General features: G+C 55.0%; 2 protein-coding genes across 2 annotated transcripts; both read left to right on the top strand.

Moving 5' to 3' along the window:
• Window positions 1-346: 346 nt before the first annotated feature.
• On the top strand, window positions 347-16,879 carry PRKACA (protein kinase cAMP-activated catalytic subunit alpha). The gene is made up of 10 exons (XM_061190382.1): window positions 347-605; window positions 8,073-8,134; window positions 8,591-8,719; window positions 11,557-11,655; window positions 12,682-12,764; window positions 13,526-13,652; window positions 13,745-13,840; window positions 13,944-14,066; window positions 16,098-16,262; window positions 16,679-16,879. Exons 1-10 carry the CDS (start codon window positions 560-562, stop codon window positions 16,802-16,804), a joined length of 1,056 nt encoding a protein of 351 aa, XP_061046365.1. The 5' UTR covers window positions 347-559; the 3' UTR covers window positions 16,805-16,879.
• SMIM46 (small integral membrane protein 46) lies at window positions 5,611-5,885 on the top strand. The gene has a single exon (XM_061188749.1). It carries the CDS (start codon window positions 5,611-5,613, stop codon window positions 5,761-5,763), a length of 153 nt encoding a protein of 50 aa, XP_061044732.1. The 3' UTR covers window positions 5,764-5,885.
• Window positions 16,880-17,932: the final 1,053 nt, after the last annotated feature.

Raw genomic sequence — 17,932 nt, 5'->3', positions numbered from 1 at the left:
GGGCGGGCCCGGGCAGTAGACTGCACCTCCGCCCCGCCCTCTCACCCCCGGATTGACACTGAACGTTCTGCCGGGGGCTTGCCGGACAGCGCGCCTCCGCCAATAGGCGGCCTCGCTGGGCGGACCCCAGGCCCTGTCGCGAGCCTCGGCCAATCAGACGCGTCGGCCCGCCCAGCTGGGGCCTCGCAAGCGCGCGAGTGGCCAGGCGTCCTAGGGGCGAGTCATGGGGCCGAGAGCCTATGGCAGCACGGGAGGGTCACGGAGGACCAATGGGCGGCGGCGCAGCACCGTCAGTCAGGGCGACCTAGGCCAATGAGCTGCGGGCTGCGGGGGCGTCACGGACAGCAGCAGCGGACTTGGGCTGAGGTTCCCGGGCGGGCGGGCGCGGAGAGACGCGGGAAGCAGGGGCTGGGCGGGGGTCGCGGCGCCGCAGCTAGCGCAGCCAACCCGAGGGGCCGCCGCCGCCGCCGCCCAGCGCGCTCCGGGGCCGCGGGCCGCCTCCAGCACCCGCCGCGCCGCAGCTCCGGGACCGGCCCCGGCCGCCGCCGCCGCCGCCGCGATGGGCAACGCCGCCGCGGCCAAGAAGGGCAGCGAGCAGGAGAGCGGTGAGTGCCCGGGCCGTGACCCCGATCCCGGCCCCGCGCTGCCAGCCCCCTCCCTATCCATCACTGCCTGGCCCCTCCCCCCACGCGCCCCCCCCCCCATTTCTCTCTGCTTATCCCCCAGCGCCCCTTCCCCTGCCTGTCCAAGGTTGGGGCCCAAGGCCCGCAGATGGCCCCGTAGGAGCCCCCTTGCCAAAGACCGTCCCCCACTGCAAAGACTGTGCTCCCCCCCAGCTGTCACTGCCAACCATGGCACGTATGACCGCTGGGGCCCCACATGGGGCCCTGTCACCACCCCCACTGCCTCCTTTCCTGGTCCCTCTCCCCAGATTCTAATCCCTCCACTTCCTCACTCACCTCTTACACAGATGTGACCCACTGCCAAACCCCGACCCAGGCCTCTGCCAGTCTGGGAGTGCTATGGGGTATGCCTCCACCCCGCAGGGACCTTGGCCACTTGGTGACCACACCCCTCCCCCCTCCAGCCCCCGCCATCTTTCTCCTGCCCTTCCCCTCTTCACCTTATCACAGCCCCCCTCCAAACCCACTCTGTCCCCTTTGAGCACTTCCCAGAGCCACCTCCAGCATTGTTTTTCTCTTCTGTGTCACTTGGCATGGGGGACAGGATCTTTCTGGGTCCCTATGCCCCTCTCTCACTCTGTCACTCTCTGTCACTCTGCTTCTCTGCTTGTGCTTCCTCCTCCAAGCAAGCGTCTGTCCCTGGCTAGGGTAGCAGACTGTTTATGAACCTAGAGAACTACTTCTGTGCTTCAAAAGCCAAGTTTGAGCCGATCTTGCTGGAATTCATTGCGTCCTCTTTCCAGGGTTGCGGGGGGCGGGGTGTGTGTGTGTGTGTGTGTGTCAGCAGAGAGCCCCTTCCCATCTCCTGCTGTGCCGTGAGCTCTAGGCTCCTTGGAGGGCCCTTCAATAAATGGTTGTTTCACAACTGAGGCTCTGTCATTCACCCAGTCCCCCAGGCTTCTTCACCTGCTCCTGGCTTGGGATGAAAAGTAGGGGATGAAGAGGGTCTGGGTTTAGCAAGGCTCATTCAGCTTGAGCTGGGATGGTGAGAAGGAGGACTCAAGGGATGGCAGTTGGCAAGAGTAGTGGTTGACATCTAATGACTTGCTTTGCCAAGAGACAAATAGATTCTGATCATTCCCAGCGTCCAGCCAGAGAGGGGACTATTTCCCCCTCAGCTCCCAAATATATTGGCCTTTTCCAGCCAGCCGGGGAAAGAGAGTCTTTATCTGGAAATGCCTTCGGAAATGGTCTCCAGCCCCTTCTTCAAGTCCTCCAGCTCTTAAATTGTCATCACTCCAGGCCTAAAGCTGGACCTCAGCTAGGATCCCCTTCCAGTTACCCAGAAATAGAGTTGAAAAGGAATGGCCACATCCAAATATGCTCTTCCCAGTTACTGGTCTCAAACCCCAGTGTCTGAGTTCCCTGAATGCTCCCTCCCAGAAAGACCCAGGCATGAAAGCCAGGGAACTTTATTCCCACCCAGACTCAAATGGCAGAACTCAGAGTCACCGAGCAACCATGGAGAGGCCTGACATGTCACCGATGGGTGGGGGACGGGAAGGCAAGTGCCTGTAGCTGAGCGCTTGATGACAGAGGAGCAGGTGCGTAGTGACCAAAAAAGGTCTGGGCATGAGCTTGGAGGGGACTAGGCAGAGGGGGAGGGGCCGGGCCCCCAGCAGGTGAGACCGGCTGAGAGGTGGAAGGTGGAGGCAGGCAGCTGTACATTTCAGTGGCTCAGTTGAAAGTTGGGGAGATGACATAGTCCTGGAAAACTTTCAAGGCGTATCAAACACATGCAGTGGGGAGTGGGGGTGGAAAGCCACACAAGGAAAAGGAGCCGTAAGAAAAAGATCAGAGGCTTCGGAAGGAACCGCTAATTCAGAGCACAGGCCGGACACCCAGGAATGGACTATCATGATGAAATAGAGCCACTGTTTATTGGGCATCTAGGATGTGCCAGGCTAAATGGTCTCCACAGATCTATCTGCTCGAGTGATTTTTCATAACGGGCTGTTATCTGAATTTTCCAAACGAGCTCTCTGAGTTTGACATAGATGATGCCACAGAGGCAGGATTCACACCCAGATCCACCTACCAGACAACTTCCTGGACCCCAGGATTTCCCAACTCAAACATTCTCAAGCCGCCTCCCTGATTTTTACTATATTCATTTCTATTTTGTTAACTTAAATAAAAATTTTGACTCACTTTTGTTCAGATGTAAATTTTGATCCGTCCTAAGCAATATTATAAATGAAATCATGGGATTGCTGTGCCAGTTATATTCTCTCTGATATGCATTAAAATACAATGTAACTAGAAAAGTGAAACATCCCTAAAATCATTTCATGCCCTGCCAGTGGGACCTATGTCACACTTTGGGAAATGCCCTAAGCTGTACTTCCTTCCAGAGGCTTGCAGGGGCTCTCAGAGAAGGAAATAGGATGAGGAAGGAAGCCCCTCTTCGCTTCAAATCTCCGATTCTGAGAGGATGGAGTTAAGACAAAATTTGCCTTCTCGTAACTAGGGTCGGGTGGGGGTGGGGTAGTAGTAGCCAGGCCAGCCTGCAGGGGGCACCTGAATTTCATCTGCCAGATGTCAGCCCTACTGGAGTAAGGAAAATGACCAAACCTTAGTAGGCACCAGTTCAGCATCCTGCAGCCCCTTATACTACTGGCTCCATGCCGGGGCAGGACAGCATTGGTCTCTTCCCAAGAGGGTAGGGATCCAGAATGAGCCCTGGGGTGGGGTGGGGGAAATCTGTACCCAAAGTTGCCAGAGCCATTGGCAGGGGCCTGGGTAAGATGCTAAGAGGGCAGAGAAAAACAAGACCAAGCCCTGGGCCCTGAGCAAGCTGGAGGAATTGAGAGAGGGCAGTGGCCTCAAGAGGCCCTGGGGACAGACAGCCAAGTGGGACTCAGGCCTTGGCTGCCCTGGCCAAAGGCACCCCTGAGAGCTGGTCCATGGGAGAAGGGACAGGTCTGGTGAGAAGGAGCCCTCCAGATACCACCACCCCCCGTCCCAGGTCCCAAGGACAAGCAGATCCAGGCTCTCAGAGTGAGAACTGCCCCCAAGAGGTCCCTAAATGGGAAGAATTGTGGCCCTCTAACGTACTGCAGAAGTCTGAGAGGGCCAAACACCGTCTGTGCGTTGGCAGTTGTATGGGTGCCCAAGAGGGTCCTGCCAAGGCAGCTTTTCCTTTAGCCCAACCAGGCTTACAGAAGCTTGAGGGTCCTCTCTGCCCTTTCCCTGCACCCACTGGCCCCAGGTTGGGTTTCTTTTCCTGACACCACCCCACAACTCCCTGGCTCCCCCTATAGGCAGGGCTCTGGGGATGGGCAGCCAAGCTGCTGCAGCAGGTCTCATGAGCCTTCCCAGCCACCATAGTCCTGGTGCCCTGAGAGGAAGACTGAGTGATGGCTTCCAACCCCAGCGATGGTGAGGCTGAGCCCTGTTGCTATAGCAACTTACCAGGCACACTCTGACACTCAAGTCAGGGAAGGATTGCAGTAGAGTTTAGGGAACAGGTGAAGAGGAAAAGTCTGTGGTCCCCTGGCTGGCCCTAGAAACCCTCCCTTACTAATAACCCTGAGCTGGGGGGCCTGGGGAAGAGCAGGCGAGATGGGTGGTTGAGTTCAGACAAGGGGGGATGGTCCACCCAGAGCGGGGGTCCAGCTCAGAGCCAGGCAATGGGGTAATCCAGCTCAGTGTTGAGGTCCAGCTCAGATTGGGGGTTGGTCCAGCTCAGTGATGGACTCCACGTCATAATGGACAGTGATCCAGTATAGAATGAGGGTCCATCAGACTGCGGGTTGGTCCAGTCCAGTGTTGGGGTCCAGCTCAGGCTGGGGGATGGTCCAGTCCAGGGCTTGGCATTCCTGCCCCAGAATTTCCAGGACAACCAGGTTTCGGGGAGCAGCAGGTCCTGAGATTGTTGTCTTGGGGGGTCTGAGGCTGGGCTCCTGCCTCCTGATGGGGCCCTGGCTTTTTGAGGGATGCTCTCTCTGTGAGCTCCAATTGAATCCGGACCAAGGTGGAGGCTGACACCCCTCCTGTGGGAGACATGGGCCGGCTGACAGGCTCTAAAGACAGCAGCCAGCTGGGTTTCCCTTCTCTGCCACTTCCTGTTGTCAGCAGGGGCCATGGGTGCCAGGCACTCTCAGGAGAAGCTGCCACTGACGCTCCACTTCTTTTGGGATCTGGAAAGAAGGAGGAAGATGGTCAAGGCTGCCTCCCCCTCCCCCACCCCGGGGTTTAGCGTTTCGTTTCCGGTTTGGACTTTCATGGCTGAGAGCAGAGCCAAGCACAGGGCAAGGTTTGATAGAGGCCAAGGACATCCCAGGATGCCATTCCCCTCTCCGCCCCTGCATAGAAGCAAGACAAAGTCAGATGTACCCATTTCTTTCTCAAAGTAGCAGAATTTGGGGGCTCCAGGTTCAAAGAGCACTTGGGGGAGGAGATAGGGTAGCTCTCACTGCACCCCCCCCCCCACTCCCGCCTTTCTCTCCAGCTGCTCTTTCGGCTAATTAACGGAGCTCTGGGGCCTCTTTGGCCCCCAGGGAGGCCCCAGCTGCTGCCTGGGCCTGAGCCTTAACTCCTTCCCCTCTGCCCAGTGGGCACTGCCCTGGGCACATTGGGTGTCATCCTCAGGGTAGTCCAGCACCCACTGAGAAAGGCAGGGCCTGGCAGCCCGGGAGCAGTGGAGTCCCTGGAACGGGAAGTTAGCTTTAGCACCCCGCCCCCAGGGCAGGCAGGCCAGCCAGAGGAGGGACACCCTCAGGAGAATCTTCCCACCACCTCCTGCCAAGGAGGGCCTTTACAAACCTTGGCCAGCAGGAGCAGGTACCTTTAAATGCTTCCCTGGCAACCAGCTCCTCCTCCCCTGTCCCCCGAGGCCCTCCAGAGGAAGCCAGCTCAGAGGCTCTGCGTATTCCTGGTTTCCCTGCAAAGGGAAGGTTCCAGGGAGAGCTCAGGGAGACCTGGGATGGATCTGGGGTCAGGTAGAGGCTGGGATGGGGACTCAGAGACCACCTTCCAGCTGTGGCTGCAGCTGCTTCTCTGGGGCCATCTGACTGTCCGTTTCCTGGGCTACCTGCGCCGCACCCTCTGGGCACCTAAGCCGCAGCCAGCACCCTGAGCCTTGCTGGCCAGGGGCCCCAGATCACCCCATCCCACTCTACCCCCCATTTTACCCTCTGCTGGAAGAGGCAGGAAGCAGAGGTGAGTATGGGGGCTCCTGGCTGGGGTTCCCCCCATCATTATCCCTCTTTATCTGCCCACTCTTCCTGGTACTGCCACACCCTGTGCCCCATCCCCAGATCTGGCAAGCTGATGGCACCAGAGAGCACACAGCCTGGGCCCTTCAGCACTTTGAAAGGCCAGAACAGGGCTGTGTCAGAATCAAGGCACCGTGTGGAGCCTCTTAGTGGGGTACCAGCAGACAGACAGAGGCACAGACCCACCAAGTTGGGAAAAACAGGACATGGCAGTTCTCAGGGATGGCTGAGAGCAAAAGAGGAAGCAGGACCAGGCTTTCTCCTGGATTCCTCTTAAACTCGCTCCTCTCTGCCTTTTTGAGTGGGTGATGGTAGAATCCCAAGAGGGTGCCTTCACCCCCACCTTCATCCAGAATTCAGTGTGTACGTTTGGAGGTTTCCAAGGAAGGTGTTGTGTGTCAAAAAAGATTCTGCCAGTGAAAGCATTGGATGTGGTGCAGCCCCCGGGCTCAGAGAGGTCTCAGACAGTTGGTGGCTCAGCCAGGCACCAGCCTAGGACTCTTGGCCATTCTTTGACCACCCCTTCTCTGCCTGGTCATTCTTTGTAGGGCTTTCCTAGCCCACAGTCTCTCCTCCATCTGCCATGCTTGCAGCTCCATGGAAGGCTCTTCTCTGCAAATGCTGAGGGAGAGCCTTGCGGGTGATGGGGGGCGGGGGGGTGGCTACCCACAAGGCTGTGGGGATTCCTGGCACTGCATATGGGTGAGATAGGTAGATGACAGGCAAGGCCAAAGTACAAGTGTGCAGGACCCCTCAACCGTCCCAGGAACATCAGGGTTGAGGACGGCTCTGTCCATGGGCCATCCTGGTGCCCTGCAACCAGTCAGAAGCAAAGCAGTTAACCTCGTGGGCAGTGGGGTCCGCGAAGTGATCTGAGACCAGTCTTCTCATCTGTACAATGAGAGTAATAGCAGCTCTGAGCCATCAGTGTAGGAATTAAGCATGGAAAGCACTCAGCACAGAGCTGGCACACAGGGAGGGTCCCTGAACAACAATGCGCCTGACCCCAGGGGGCGGTTACAAGGACATACTGTAAGAATCCATCAGGTTGAGCATTTAAGATTTGAGCACTCAGTGCTCCTCCTGTATTTTATACCTCCATTTTAAAAACTACTTAAAAGCAAAATTAATAGCTGACATTTATATGGCACTAACCCCTGTACCAGCCACCATCCAAACCCCCTTTGCCAAGATTAACTCATTCAGTCCTCACAACCACCCCACCAGGTCATTACTATTATTATCCCCATTTTACAGATGAGGAAAACCAAGGCCCAGAGGTGCGATCAGTTGCCTAAGGTCACACAGCTCATCAGGGACCAGGCTGGAATCTGAACTTGATCTTATCCCAGAGTCCTGGCCCTTAACTGTTTTGCCGGGCTGCCTCTCCACATGGGCGGGAATGCCTGTTTTCAGGCCTCAGTTTCCTAGGGTGGTAAACAGCGAGAATGGATAAAAGGAAAGTTGACAAGTGAACCAAATGAGATAGTGGACGTAAAGCAGCAAGCCCAGGGTCCGCCAGGAAGTCTTCAATGTTAGCCAGATGGTGATGTTCGCCTTGGGGTGCTGAAGGGCCTGTAGGGGGCAGGCATCAGGCGAGGCTTCCCTTGAACGAGCTCTGGAACGAGGGCCCCTCCATTGGCAAAGGTGGGAATGGAGCCAGCTGGGGGCCAAGGCAACAGCTGAACCCCCCAAGGGCGCCTGCTACCCGAGCCCCAGAGGCCTCCACCCCGGGCCGGCCTCCCCAGAGAAGGGGCCAGAGGAGCAGCCAAATCCCGAGGCTATAAATACCTCGGCTGGCGTCGTCCCTGGCCCTGGAATGTCGGTCAGAACTGGGGCGAGTGGGGATGGGCTGGCCTGGGCACCGCTCTCTGTCCCCCTGAGAGTGACCCCCGAGTTGCCCTGTCCCCCGTTTTGGACAGAACTGAGGCTGGACCCCACCTCTCTGTAGTAAAGGAGACCCCAGACCCCAGCCCAGATCAGGGCCCCCCCCCCCCGCCAGGCTACCCTCAGACTCAGCCAGGACACCCGAAGGCACTGGGAGAAGGTCAGGCTCTGGATTGAGATGACTGCACCCCGCTTTCCACAAATCGGCATCTCCCCAGGAATAGCCCAGGCCCACGCCAACAAGATGGGGTCTCCATCTCACTCTCTCGTCTTTTCCTTTCAGTGAAAGAGTTCTTAGCCAAAGCCAAAGAAGATTTTCTTAAAAAATGGGAAAATCCTGCTCAGGTAAGCCCGCTGGGTACAGAGCCCTGGGAGGGATAGCTGACAGCCCCCTGCCCTTCAACTGCATCCCTGTGCCATGGCTAGGATTTTATGGCCCCGTGGAGGGCTCCAGACCTGCCCTCATTCGCTCTCTAGATGCCCATGGGGGCACCTGATCACTCACTGCCAGGCTCCCCCACCCCACCAACCCCGTCCAACTGGCGGCCCCTGCCCCCCAGGCAGCTGCCAGCAGCTCCTGGGCCCCAGGCCAGGGCCGGATCTGGCCCCTGCCACCAGCCTTGAGGAATGTACCCTCCGCCATCTTGTTTTTCCACCCCCTGTCCTCACCCCCCTGGCTCCACCTGGTCCCCAGGGCCCCCTCTGCTGGTGGCAGAGGGAACACCCCAAACTTTGGCCTAGCAGGCTAGACAGGGTGGGGCTGGGGGTGGTCCCTGACCCTCCAGACCCTTCTGCCCACAGAATACAGCCCATTTGGATCAGTTTGAACGAATCAAGACCCTAGGCACGGGCTCCTTTGGGCGGGTGATGCTGGTGAAGCACAAGGAGACTGGGAACCACTTTGCCATGAAGATCCTCGACAAACAGAAGGTGAGCCCAGCCCTGCCACAAGGCCCTGGTCCCAGCCACTAGGGCTTTGCCTGGGCTGTTCCCACCACCTGGAGTGGTCTTCCCACCTATCCACTCACCAGCTATTTCCTGAGCCTCCATAATGTGCCAGACCCAAGGGCGGGAAGGGTACCATGCTGCCTTCAGAAAGCTTTCCCCAGGAGGAAAAGTACCCGAAGACGTAAAGCCCACACGGGCTCAGACACCTAGCCTGTATCGAGGAAGCCAGAAGTCTTCCTGGGGGAAGTGATGTTTACACAGACCTTCTTTCTGTAAATATTTTGTTTTTGAATTTTATTTTATTTATTTTTTTATACAGCAGGTTCTTATTAGTTATCCATTTTATACATATTAGTGTATATATGTCAATCCCAATCTCCCAATTCATCACACCGCCCCCCGCCCTTTGTAAATATTTTTGAAACCCTACTTTTTGCCAGGCAATGCTCTAGAGCAGCACCATCCAGGAGACATACCACACAAGCCACATAGGGTTTTAAATTTTCTAGAATCCTCATTTTATTTTTTTTTATTTATTTGGTAGCACTGCGTGGCTTGCAGGATCTTAGTTCCCCAACCAGGGATCGAACCCCGGGCCCTCGGCAGTGAGAGCACAGAGTCCTAACCACTGAACCACCAGGGAATTCCCTAGAATCTTCGTTTTAAAAATTTTTAAAAAGGCAGAATTCATTTTTTTTTTTTTTAGAATTTTAAGTCATTACAACAGTCGCCTCTTTTTTTTTTTTTTTAATTTATTTATTTATTTATTTTTGGCTGTGTTGGGTCTTCGCTTCTTTGCGAGGGCTTTCTCTAGCTACGGCAAGCGGGGGCCACTCTTCATCGCGGTGCGCGGGCCTCTCACTATCGCGGCCTCTCTTGTTGCGGAGCACAGGCTCCAGACGCGCAGGCTCAGCAGTTGTGGCTCACGGGCCTAGTTGCTCCGCGGCATGTGGGATCTTCCCAGACCAGGGCTCGAACCCGTGTCCCCTGCATTGGCAGGCAGATTCTCAACCACTGCGCCACGAGGGAAGCCCAAAGGCAGAATTCATTTTAACAATATGTTGTAATTAAGCCAGTATATCTACAATATTATCATTTCAACGTATGTATCTAGCGTAGAAATATCCTTAATGAGACATTTTACATTCTTTTTTTCCATACTAAGTCTTAGAAATCCAGCGTGTATTTTACACATATAACACATCTCCATTCACATGTTAATTTTCACTGGAAAGACAAGAAAAAGTAGAGAAATTGAAAAAGCAGATTCACGTAGCCCAGGTTGTTCCAAACAGGCTTGAAAGTTGTCTGGTAACTGTGCCAAGTATCAGTTTTTAAATTTTCTTTTTTTTTAATTTCTTTATTTATTTTTGGCTGAGTTGGGTCTTCGTTGCTGTGCATGGACTTTCTCTAGTTGCAGCGAGCGGGGGGTACTCTTCTTGGCGGTGCACGGGCTCTAGGCGCGAGGGCTTCAGTAGTTGTGGCACACGGGCTCAGTAGTTGTGGCTCGCAGGCTCTAGAGTGCAGGCTCAGTAGTTGTGGCGCACGGGCTTAGTTGCTCCACAGCATGTGGGATCTTCCCAGACCAGGGCTCAAACCTGTGTCCCCTCCATTGGCAGGTGGATTCTTAACCACTGTGCTGCCAGGGAAGTCCCTAAATTTTCATTTTATATATAATTTTTTTTTTTTTTCTTTTTGGCTGCCTTGGGTCTTCGTTGCTGAGCGCGGGATTTCTCTAGTTGCAGAGAGCAGGGGCTACTCTTCGTTGCGGTGTGCGGGCTTCTCAGTGCGGTGGCTTCTCTTTGTTGCGGAGCACAGGCTCTAGGCACAAGGGCTTCAGTAGTTGTGGCGTGCGGGCTCAGTAGCTGTGGCTCGCGGGCTCTAGAGTGCAGGCTCAGTAGTTGTGGCGCAGGGGCTTAGTTGCTCCTCGGCATGTGGGATCTTCCCAGACCAGGGCTCAAACCCGTGTCCCCTGCGTTGGCAGGTGGATTCTTAACCACTCCGCCACCAGGGAAGCCCTAAATTTTCATTTTAGATACTTCAAATTTTAAACTTGGTTCCCCAGTCAACGAACCACATTTCAAGTACTCAGCAGCCGTACGTGGCTAGTGTGGAATCTACTGGACAGTGCAGGTATAGACCCAAACGATGTAGCTGTGAGCAAAGCAGAAAAAGCCCCAGTGCAGTGGGGCTTAGAGCTGACCAAGGGGCCAGGCTGCCTGCATGTGACAAGCTGGACTGATGTTGACTAGCTGCATGTGAACTTGGGCACGGCACTTCCCCTCTCTGCATCTGGGCTTCCAAACTTGCATGCTCCCATTGCATACCCCTCAGGGCTCCTGTCAGAGAGTGTGAGACGGCTGCTGGGGACAGCTGAGGGCTGAGGAGGAATTAGCCCTGGGTTCAAGTGGATGTGGGGGGCGGGGTGTCCTCTAGATGCAGGGAAGGTATTTCTAAATCCCCTACCCCTTGGGTGCTACTCCCACCTGTCTGTTTGGTTTCAACTCAGCTGCCCCTTCCTCCAGGAAGCCTTCTCTGACTCCCCAGGCTTCACCAGATGCCTTATCTGGGCATCCACAGGCCCCAAGCTTCCCCATCACAGCTCTGACCCCTGTGGCCTGGTGACTCATGTGTTATTGCCCTGAACTGCATGCCATGTGGGGACAGGCACCCAGCCCAGGGCTTGACAGGCCCCAGGCACTCAAACGATTCTGGATGGAGGACCCGGCCCGGCCCTGGCACATCTACTTTTGGGTGGCAGGGAAGAAAAGAGCTCTCTCACACCGCCTCCTCTCTCCTCTTCCCTCCCACCCCTGCAGGTGGTAAAGCTGAAACAGATTGAGCACACCCTGAACGAAAAGCGCATCCTGCAAGCGGTCAACTTTCCGTTCCTTGTCAAACTCGAGTTCTCCTTCAAGGTGGGGTCCCAGCGGCCGCAGACCAGGGCCACTGCCTGGTGGTGCAGCCTCTGGGTTCCCAGAGCTGGGGCTCGGCCAACCACAACCAGTGGTTGCCCGAAAAGGCAGACCCACTGATGGGGGAGCGGTGAAGAAGACCCCCGGGGGTGGACGGCAAGTCAGCCTGGGGCTCTGATAGACCCCAAGTTCAACTGGGCCTGCCAACTTATAGCTTGATAAACTTGGGCAAGTCCCCCAACCTGGATAACATACCTCAAAATCATTGTTCCATTGATAGCAAGAACCTGACACACAGCCACAAACTGCCGCTCAGCCTGGGTTCAAATCCCAGCCTTGCACTTCCTGGCTGTGTGACCCTGGCAAGAAACTTCACTCCCATGAGCTTTAGTTTCTTCATCTGTAAAATGGGGATCATGGCCGGCCCCACCTGGTGGGGCTGCCATGACAGTTCCAACCGCATCATGAGCACCCTGCGTGAGCTATTTTGGGTGCCGTCCTAAGCCATGACTGTGAGAGTTGGGAAAGGCCCCTCAGGGCCTGTGACCCTAGCAGTCACAAGGACCCCACGCTTTGTTTAAGGCTCTGCTGCCACTATCTTGAAATTCATAATCATTTTTTTAACAGGGGGCCTCACTTTTATTTCGAGGGGGGACTCACAAAATCTGTAGCCCGTCCTGGTCCCATTTGACAGATGACAAAACTGTGGCCCCAAGAGCCTTGCTCAAGACAGTCACAGACAGGAGCCACCACAGAGTTCTCTCTGCAGCCCAGGCATGCCAGCCAGGTCCCTGATGTACTTCTAGCGAGCCCTCACTTTTGGCTCCCGTAAGCAGGATCATGGCTGCCCCTTCTTTCTCACGGGCAGAATGAAATGAGACAGGTAATCAGTGAGCACAGTGCCTGGCACTTGGAACGTGCGTCACATGGGAACCAAAATGGTTGTTGTCGCTTTATGTCTGACACCTGCCTTCAGATGGGGCCTGGGGCTTGGGGAGCGGGGCCCTGATCAGCTGCTGCTTCCCACAGGACAACTCAAATTTATACATGATCATGGAGTACGTGCCTGGTGGGGAGATGTTCTCACACCTGCGGCGGATCGGGAGGTTCAGGTGAGCTCTGAGCCCCAGGGGTGTGCATGGGTGTCGTCCGTGGAAGTGGCCTCTCCAGGTCCCTGTGGGTTCTTTTTCCCCCGAGCTGAGGAATCTACAATGTCTTAGCCACCACGAAACAAAACAAACACGGTGACTTAGGCGTTACCATGTAAGTGGGCAATTTCATGTGGTTTTTAGATTTGTGCCATCTTATTTATATAGATACTCACTTTACATACAATAAAATGCACAGGTTTTCAATACCCTGTTCCATGAGTTTTGACAGCTGCATTCACATGTGTAACCACCACCCCAGAAAATTCCCTCAAATGCCTTTCTTGGCAAATCACCACCCCAACAAAGGCAAACGTCCTTTCTGGCTTCAAACACCATAAATGTGTTTGGTCTGGGTCTGGACTTGATATAAATGGAATCACACAGTTCATATTCTTTTGTCCCTTTCTTCTCTTGCTTCACATAATCGTTTTGTGATCCAGCCACATTGTTGGGTATATTCATCATTTGTCCTGGTGGTGGTGTTGGGTAGGATCCCATTGTAGGAATCTATCACAATCTGTGATTCCATTCCTCTGTTGATGGACATTTGGGCTGTTTCCAGTTTGGGGCTGTGTATGAATAAGGCTGCTCTGCTGATGCATTTTGATCGCTAGGCTGGAGGCAGCTCGATAGGCCCACCTGCTGGACCATTTGGGGGTGGGCAGGTCCTGCTGGTGTGGCCACCCACTCTCACCCATCCTCTCCCTGCTTGTCCCCATCAGTGAGCCCCATGCCCGCTTCTACGCAGCCCAGATTGTCCTGACCTTCGAGTACCTGCACTCGCTCGATCTCATCTACCGGGACCTGAAGCCGGAGAACCTCCTCATCGACCAGCAGGGCTACATTCAGGTGCCCACTGGGCTGGGCAAGGGGCAGCCCCGGGTGGCCACAGCCTGAACCCTCCCACACTCCCGGCCAACTCCCCATTCTTGTGCCCACAGGTGACAGACTTCGGTTTCGCCAAGCGTGTGAAAGGCCGCACCTGGACCTTGTGCGGCACCCCCGAGTACCTGGCCCCCGAGATCATCCTAAGTAAAGTAGGCGCTTCCCTACCCCTCCCACCACTCTGAGGCCTGCTCCACTGCCGGCGGCCCCCTCCTCACCCTTCTCCCCTCAACTGTGCCCCTCCTCTCGCTCCAGGGCTACAACAAAGCTGTGGACTGGTGGGCCCTGGGGGTTCTCATCTATGAGATGGCCGCTGGCTACCCGCCCTTCTTCGCTGACCAGCCCATCCAGATCTATGAGAAGATTGTCTCTGGGAAGGTGAGGCCCGGATATGGGGGCTCAGCCCTAAGACTGACCCTCCCCTGCCTGTCCTGCTCACTGTGGAGCCCTGATCGTCATTGTCAGAACAGTCTAGGGAATTCCCTGGCAGTCCAGTGGTTCGGACTCTGAGCTTGCTTCCACTGCAGGGGGCACAGGTTCGATCCCTAGCTGGGGAACTAAGATCCCGAGTGCTGTGTGGGGCGGCCAAAGAAAAACAGAAAAAGAACAATCAAGAAGTTCATCAAGTCAAGCCAGACACACCCACTACGCTAACTGAGGCCACCACTTCACACAACCTCGCTGTCTGATTCTGGACCACAGTGCCGAAATCCTAAGGGTTTTCAAAACCCCAGGTCTCACCCAAACTCCTGCCGTGCCTGCCAGGAGGCTCGTCTCGTCTCTAGTCGGCCCCCTTAGCATGAATTTTCACAAATTTCACAGCAAAAAAGCGAGCATGTTCAGTTCCCAGGCGCTACCCCAGACCCCTCCGGGGAGTCACTTTGGACGTAAGGCCCTGCCTCCTTTCCCAAATGCAGACTTTCTAACTTGGAGGGTGCGGGTAAGGGGTGGCGGAACCGTTAGAGCCCCGGAGTGCATTAACTACCCACTGCCCCATGCACCCCCTCGGTCGTACCCCAGCACTCTGAGGGAGTGAGGAAGCTGAGGTGCAGAGATTGGACACGTCTGGTTCAAGATCACACGGCAGCATCGTCTCAAAAGAGGTTGGGGACCCCACCTCTGACTGCAGCTCACCCACCTCACCAGGAGGACCAACCATCCCTCCATCTGAACCAGGAAATGGTGGGAGTGGCTCCCAGCTCAGCCTAGGTGGGCTGACCTGGCTCTAAGTCCCAGCTCTGCCACCCATCGGCTTTGAAACCTCAGGCCAATGTCTTCGCTTCTCTGAGTCTTATCCATCTCAGAACTGGGGAACTAGCCACTTGCCTCTCAGAGAGGTTGAGAGAATCACCACCTGCAAAGTGGGGTCACTAAAAAAGGGAAAGATGAGGTGTCTGCCACCAGGCAGAATAGAAATTGCCAAGAAAATGGCCCAGAGTGGGGAAAAAAAAAAGAAAAAGCCATAGATGTTTCCGAGAGGGGAGAGAAGATGAGCATGACTCCCTTCTTTGTAGCATTTCACAGTTCCCACGCACCCTCAGTGGGATTATCTCCCTCATGCAACCCTGGGATATCTGCCCCATGCCAGAGAGGCAGGCACAGGCCCAGAGAGGTTAAGGGCCTTGGCCAAGGTCACACAGCATGGAAGAGGCAGAGCAGTGCTGGAAGTCGGTTTTTGCAACTCTAAATTCAGTGACTGCATACAAAGCTGTGGACTCAAAGCATTTGGGGAAAGTTTCTGAAAGAGTTGAACTGAGCCTTAAAGAATGGAAGAGCCTTAGCTATGCAGAGAGAGAGAGAGAAATAGACAAACAATTATTTCTCTCAGAAGCATGAATATTTCTGAAGTCCCCAGACCCCAGCAGAGCTGCCTCAGGAAGCAGCGGCTAAGAATGCAAGTTCTGGAGTCCAACAGACCCCAGATGGAACCAACTTGCCCTGCTCCTCTCTGGGATCTTGGGCAAGCTGTTTAATCCTTCCGAGCCTCAGTTTTCTCTTCTCAGGAAACAGAAATGGGAACCTTGGGAATTCCCCGGCAGTCCAGTGGTTAGGACTCTGGACTTTCACTGCCGAGGGCCTGGGTTCAATCCCTGGTTGGGAAACTAAGATCCCACAAGCCGCCTGGTGCAGACAGAAGAATAAAATGGGAACCTCATAGCTCTTACCTCTCCAGCAGCATCAGCATGGCCCAGGAACTGGCTAGAAATATAGACTTTCAGGCCCCACCTGAATCAGATATCCTGAATCAGAAACTCTAGTGGGCCCAGCAAGCTGTTTCAATGGAATTCCGATGCACACTCTGGTTTGGGGTCCTCCACCCAATAAGACAATTGGATGGCGAAGGCAGTGTTCTGGGCTCCCCAAGCTCCAGATCAGCTTCCCAATCTGTTTGTGTTACCCCCTCTCCAGGTGCGGTTCCCGTCCCACTTCAGCTCCGACCTGAAGGATCTGCTGCGGAACCTCCTGCAGGTGGACCTCACCAAACGCTTTGGGAACCTCAAGAACGGGGTCAATGATATCAAGAACCACAAGTGGTTTGCCACGACTGACTGGATCGCCATCTACCAGAGGAAGGTAGGCCCCCCCTTCCCCTTGTGCTCTGAGGGTTTTGGAGGGGGCTGGGCAAGAGCCAGGGAGTATTGCCAATGGAGAGATGAAAAGGGAAGGGGAATTTGAAAATAGGCTGCGGGCTCTGGGTCAATTTAGATGAGGTAACTTAGAGCATTGGGGGTATAGAAACAGAAATGTGGGGTCATTTGGCCACTCTGTGACCTTGAACCGGAGACTTCCCTCTCTGGAAAGTAATTTCCCCATCGGTGAGTTGGCTATAATAAGATTCTTGGGTTGTTCAGATGAGTCCACACCCTAATGCTAAGATCAGACCTGGGTCAGAGTAAGTGATCTCACGAATGTTAGCCCATTCGCATTTATTGTTGTAACGATGATTATGTTGACTGCTGAGGTCTGAATGGTTCTTGACCCCTCTCCAGGTGGAAGCTCCCTTCATACCAAAGTTTAAAGGCCCTGGGGACACGAGTAACTTTGATGACTATGAGGAGGAAGAGATCCGGGTCTCCATCAATGAGAAGTGTGGCAAGGAGTTTTCTGAGTTTTAGGGGTGTGCCTGTGCCCCCATGGGTTTTCTTTCTTTGTTTCTTTTTTTTTTTTTTTTTTGTGGTGGGTGGGAGGGTTGGATTGAACAGCCAGAGGGCCCCAGAGTTCCTTGCATCTAATTTCACCCGCCCCCGCCCCACCCTCCAGGGTAGGGGGAGCAGGAAGCCCAGATATTTGGAGGGAAACACCAGCTGCTCCCCCTCACCCCCTTCTCCCTCCTGCCCCCCCCGCCCCCCCTACCGCTTTTGCCTCCCTCCTCCCCCACAGCCCCCCACCCTAGCCCACTTCTGCCTGTTTTAAACGAGTTTCTCAGTTCTTCCCTTCTTCAGGTCAGATCAGGTCTTGCTGGTGTGTTAGGGACAGGGTGTGGAAAGAGGGGCCCAAACTTAACTCCAGCCACCTGCCCCCCCCCCCAAAAAAAACAAACCACAGGCACCACTCTCTAAGGGCGAATGAATGAAAGGCTAACCTTCCCTTCAGAGCAATCTTGCCAGGGAAGGAAAGATTTTAGTGACATGTTCAGCGGGCTACTTAATAGAATTTTTTAAAAAAACAATTTACAATCTTATTTAAGTTCCACCAATGCCTCCCTCCCTCCTTCCTCTCCCACCCCTTCCCATGCCCCTCCTCACCAAATCCATTTTAACAAGGCTGGGAAGCAGACTGTAAAGGAAGGAGCTGGGGTTCAAACCTCTCCCCCAAGCTGCTAATCTCCCCCGCCCCCCTGCCCCCTTGGGGTCCTTGCCAAGCCTGGAAGGGTCTCAGCCCCTTTAGGAAGCCCCCACTCCCTTCTGCCCCAATAGACCTGTCTTCACCCTTGGGCTTCGGGACCCAGACAAAGCAGCTGCCCCTCTCCCTGCCAAAGAGGAGTTGTCCCCTGAAAAGATAGAGGGGGAGCCCTGAGCCCAGGGTCTTTCCTCCCAGTAACACTCTCCCCAAACTTCTTAATTTTATTCTCAACTAGATTTTAATGTCCAGCCTCCTCTCAGTTGGGAAGGCCACCCACGCAAAAGGAGGCAAAGCCCCCCCCTCCCCCAGACGGCCCAGAGTTCAAGGCCAAGGTTGCTGGGGAGGGGCTGCTTGTTTTATTCACCCAGGAGCCTCCGCCCCCACCCCCCCCATCCTGGGCG

Source organism: Eubalaena glacialis, chromosome 4 (assembly GCF_028564815.1).
Source record: "Eubalaena glacialis isolate mEubGla1 chromosome 4, mEubGla1.1.hap2.+ XY, whole genome shotgun sequence".
Lineage (NCBI taxonomy): Eukaryota > Metazoa > Chordata > Mammalia > Artiodactyla > Balaenidae > Eubalaena > Eubalaena glacialis.
Note: the sequence above shows the minus strand (reverse complement) of the source record. Positions and strands in the feature narration are given on the sequence as shown.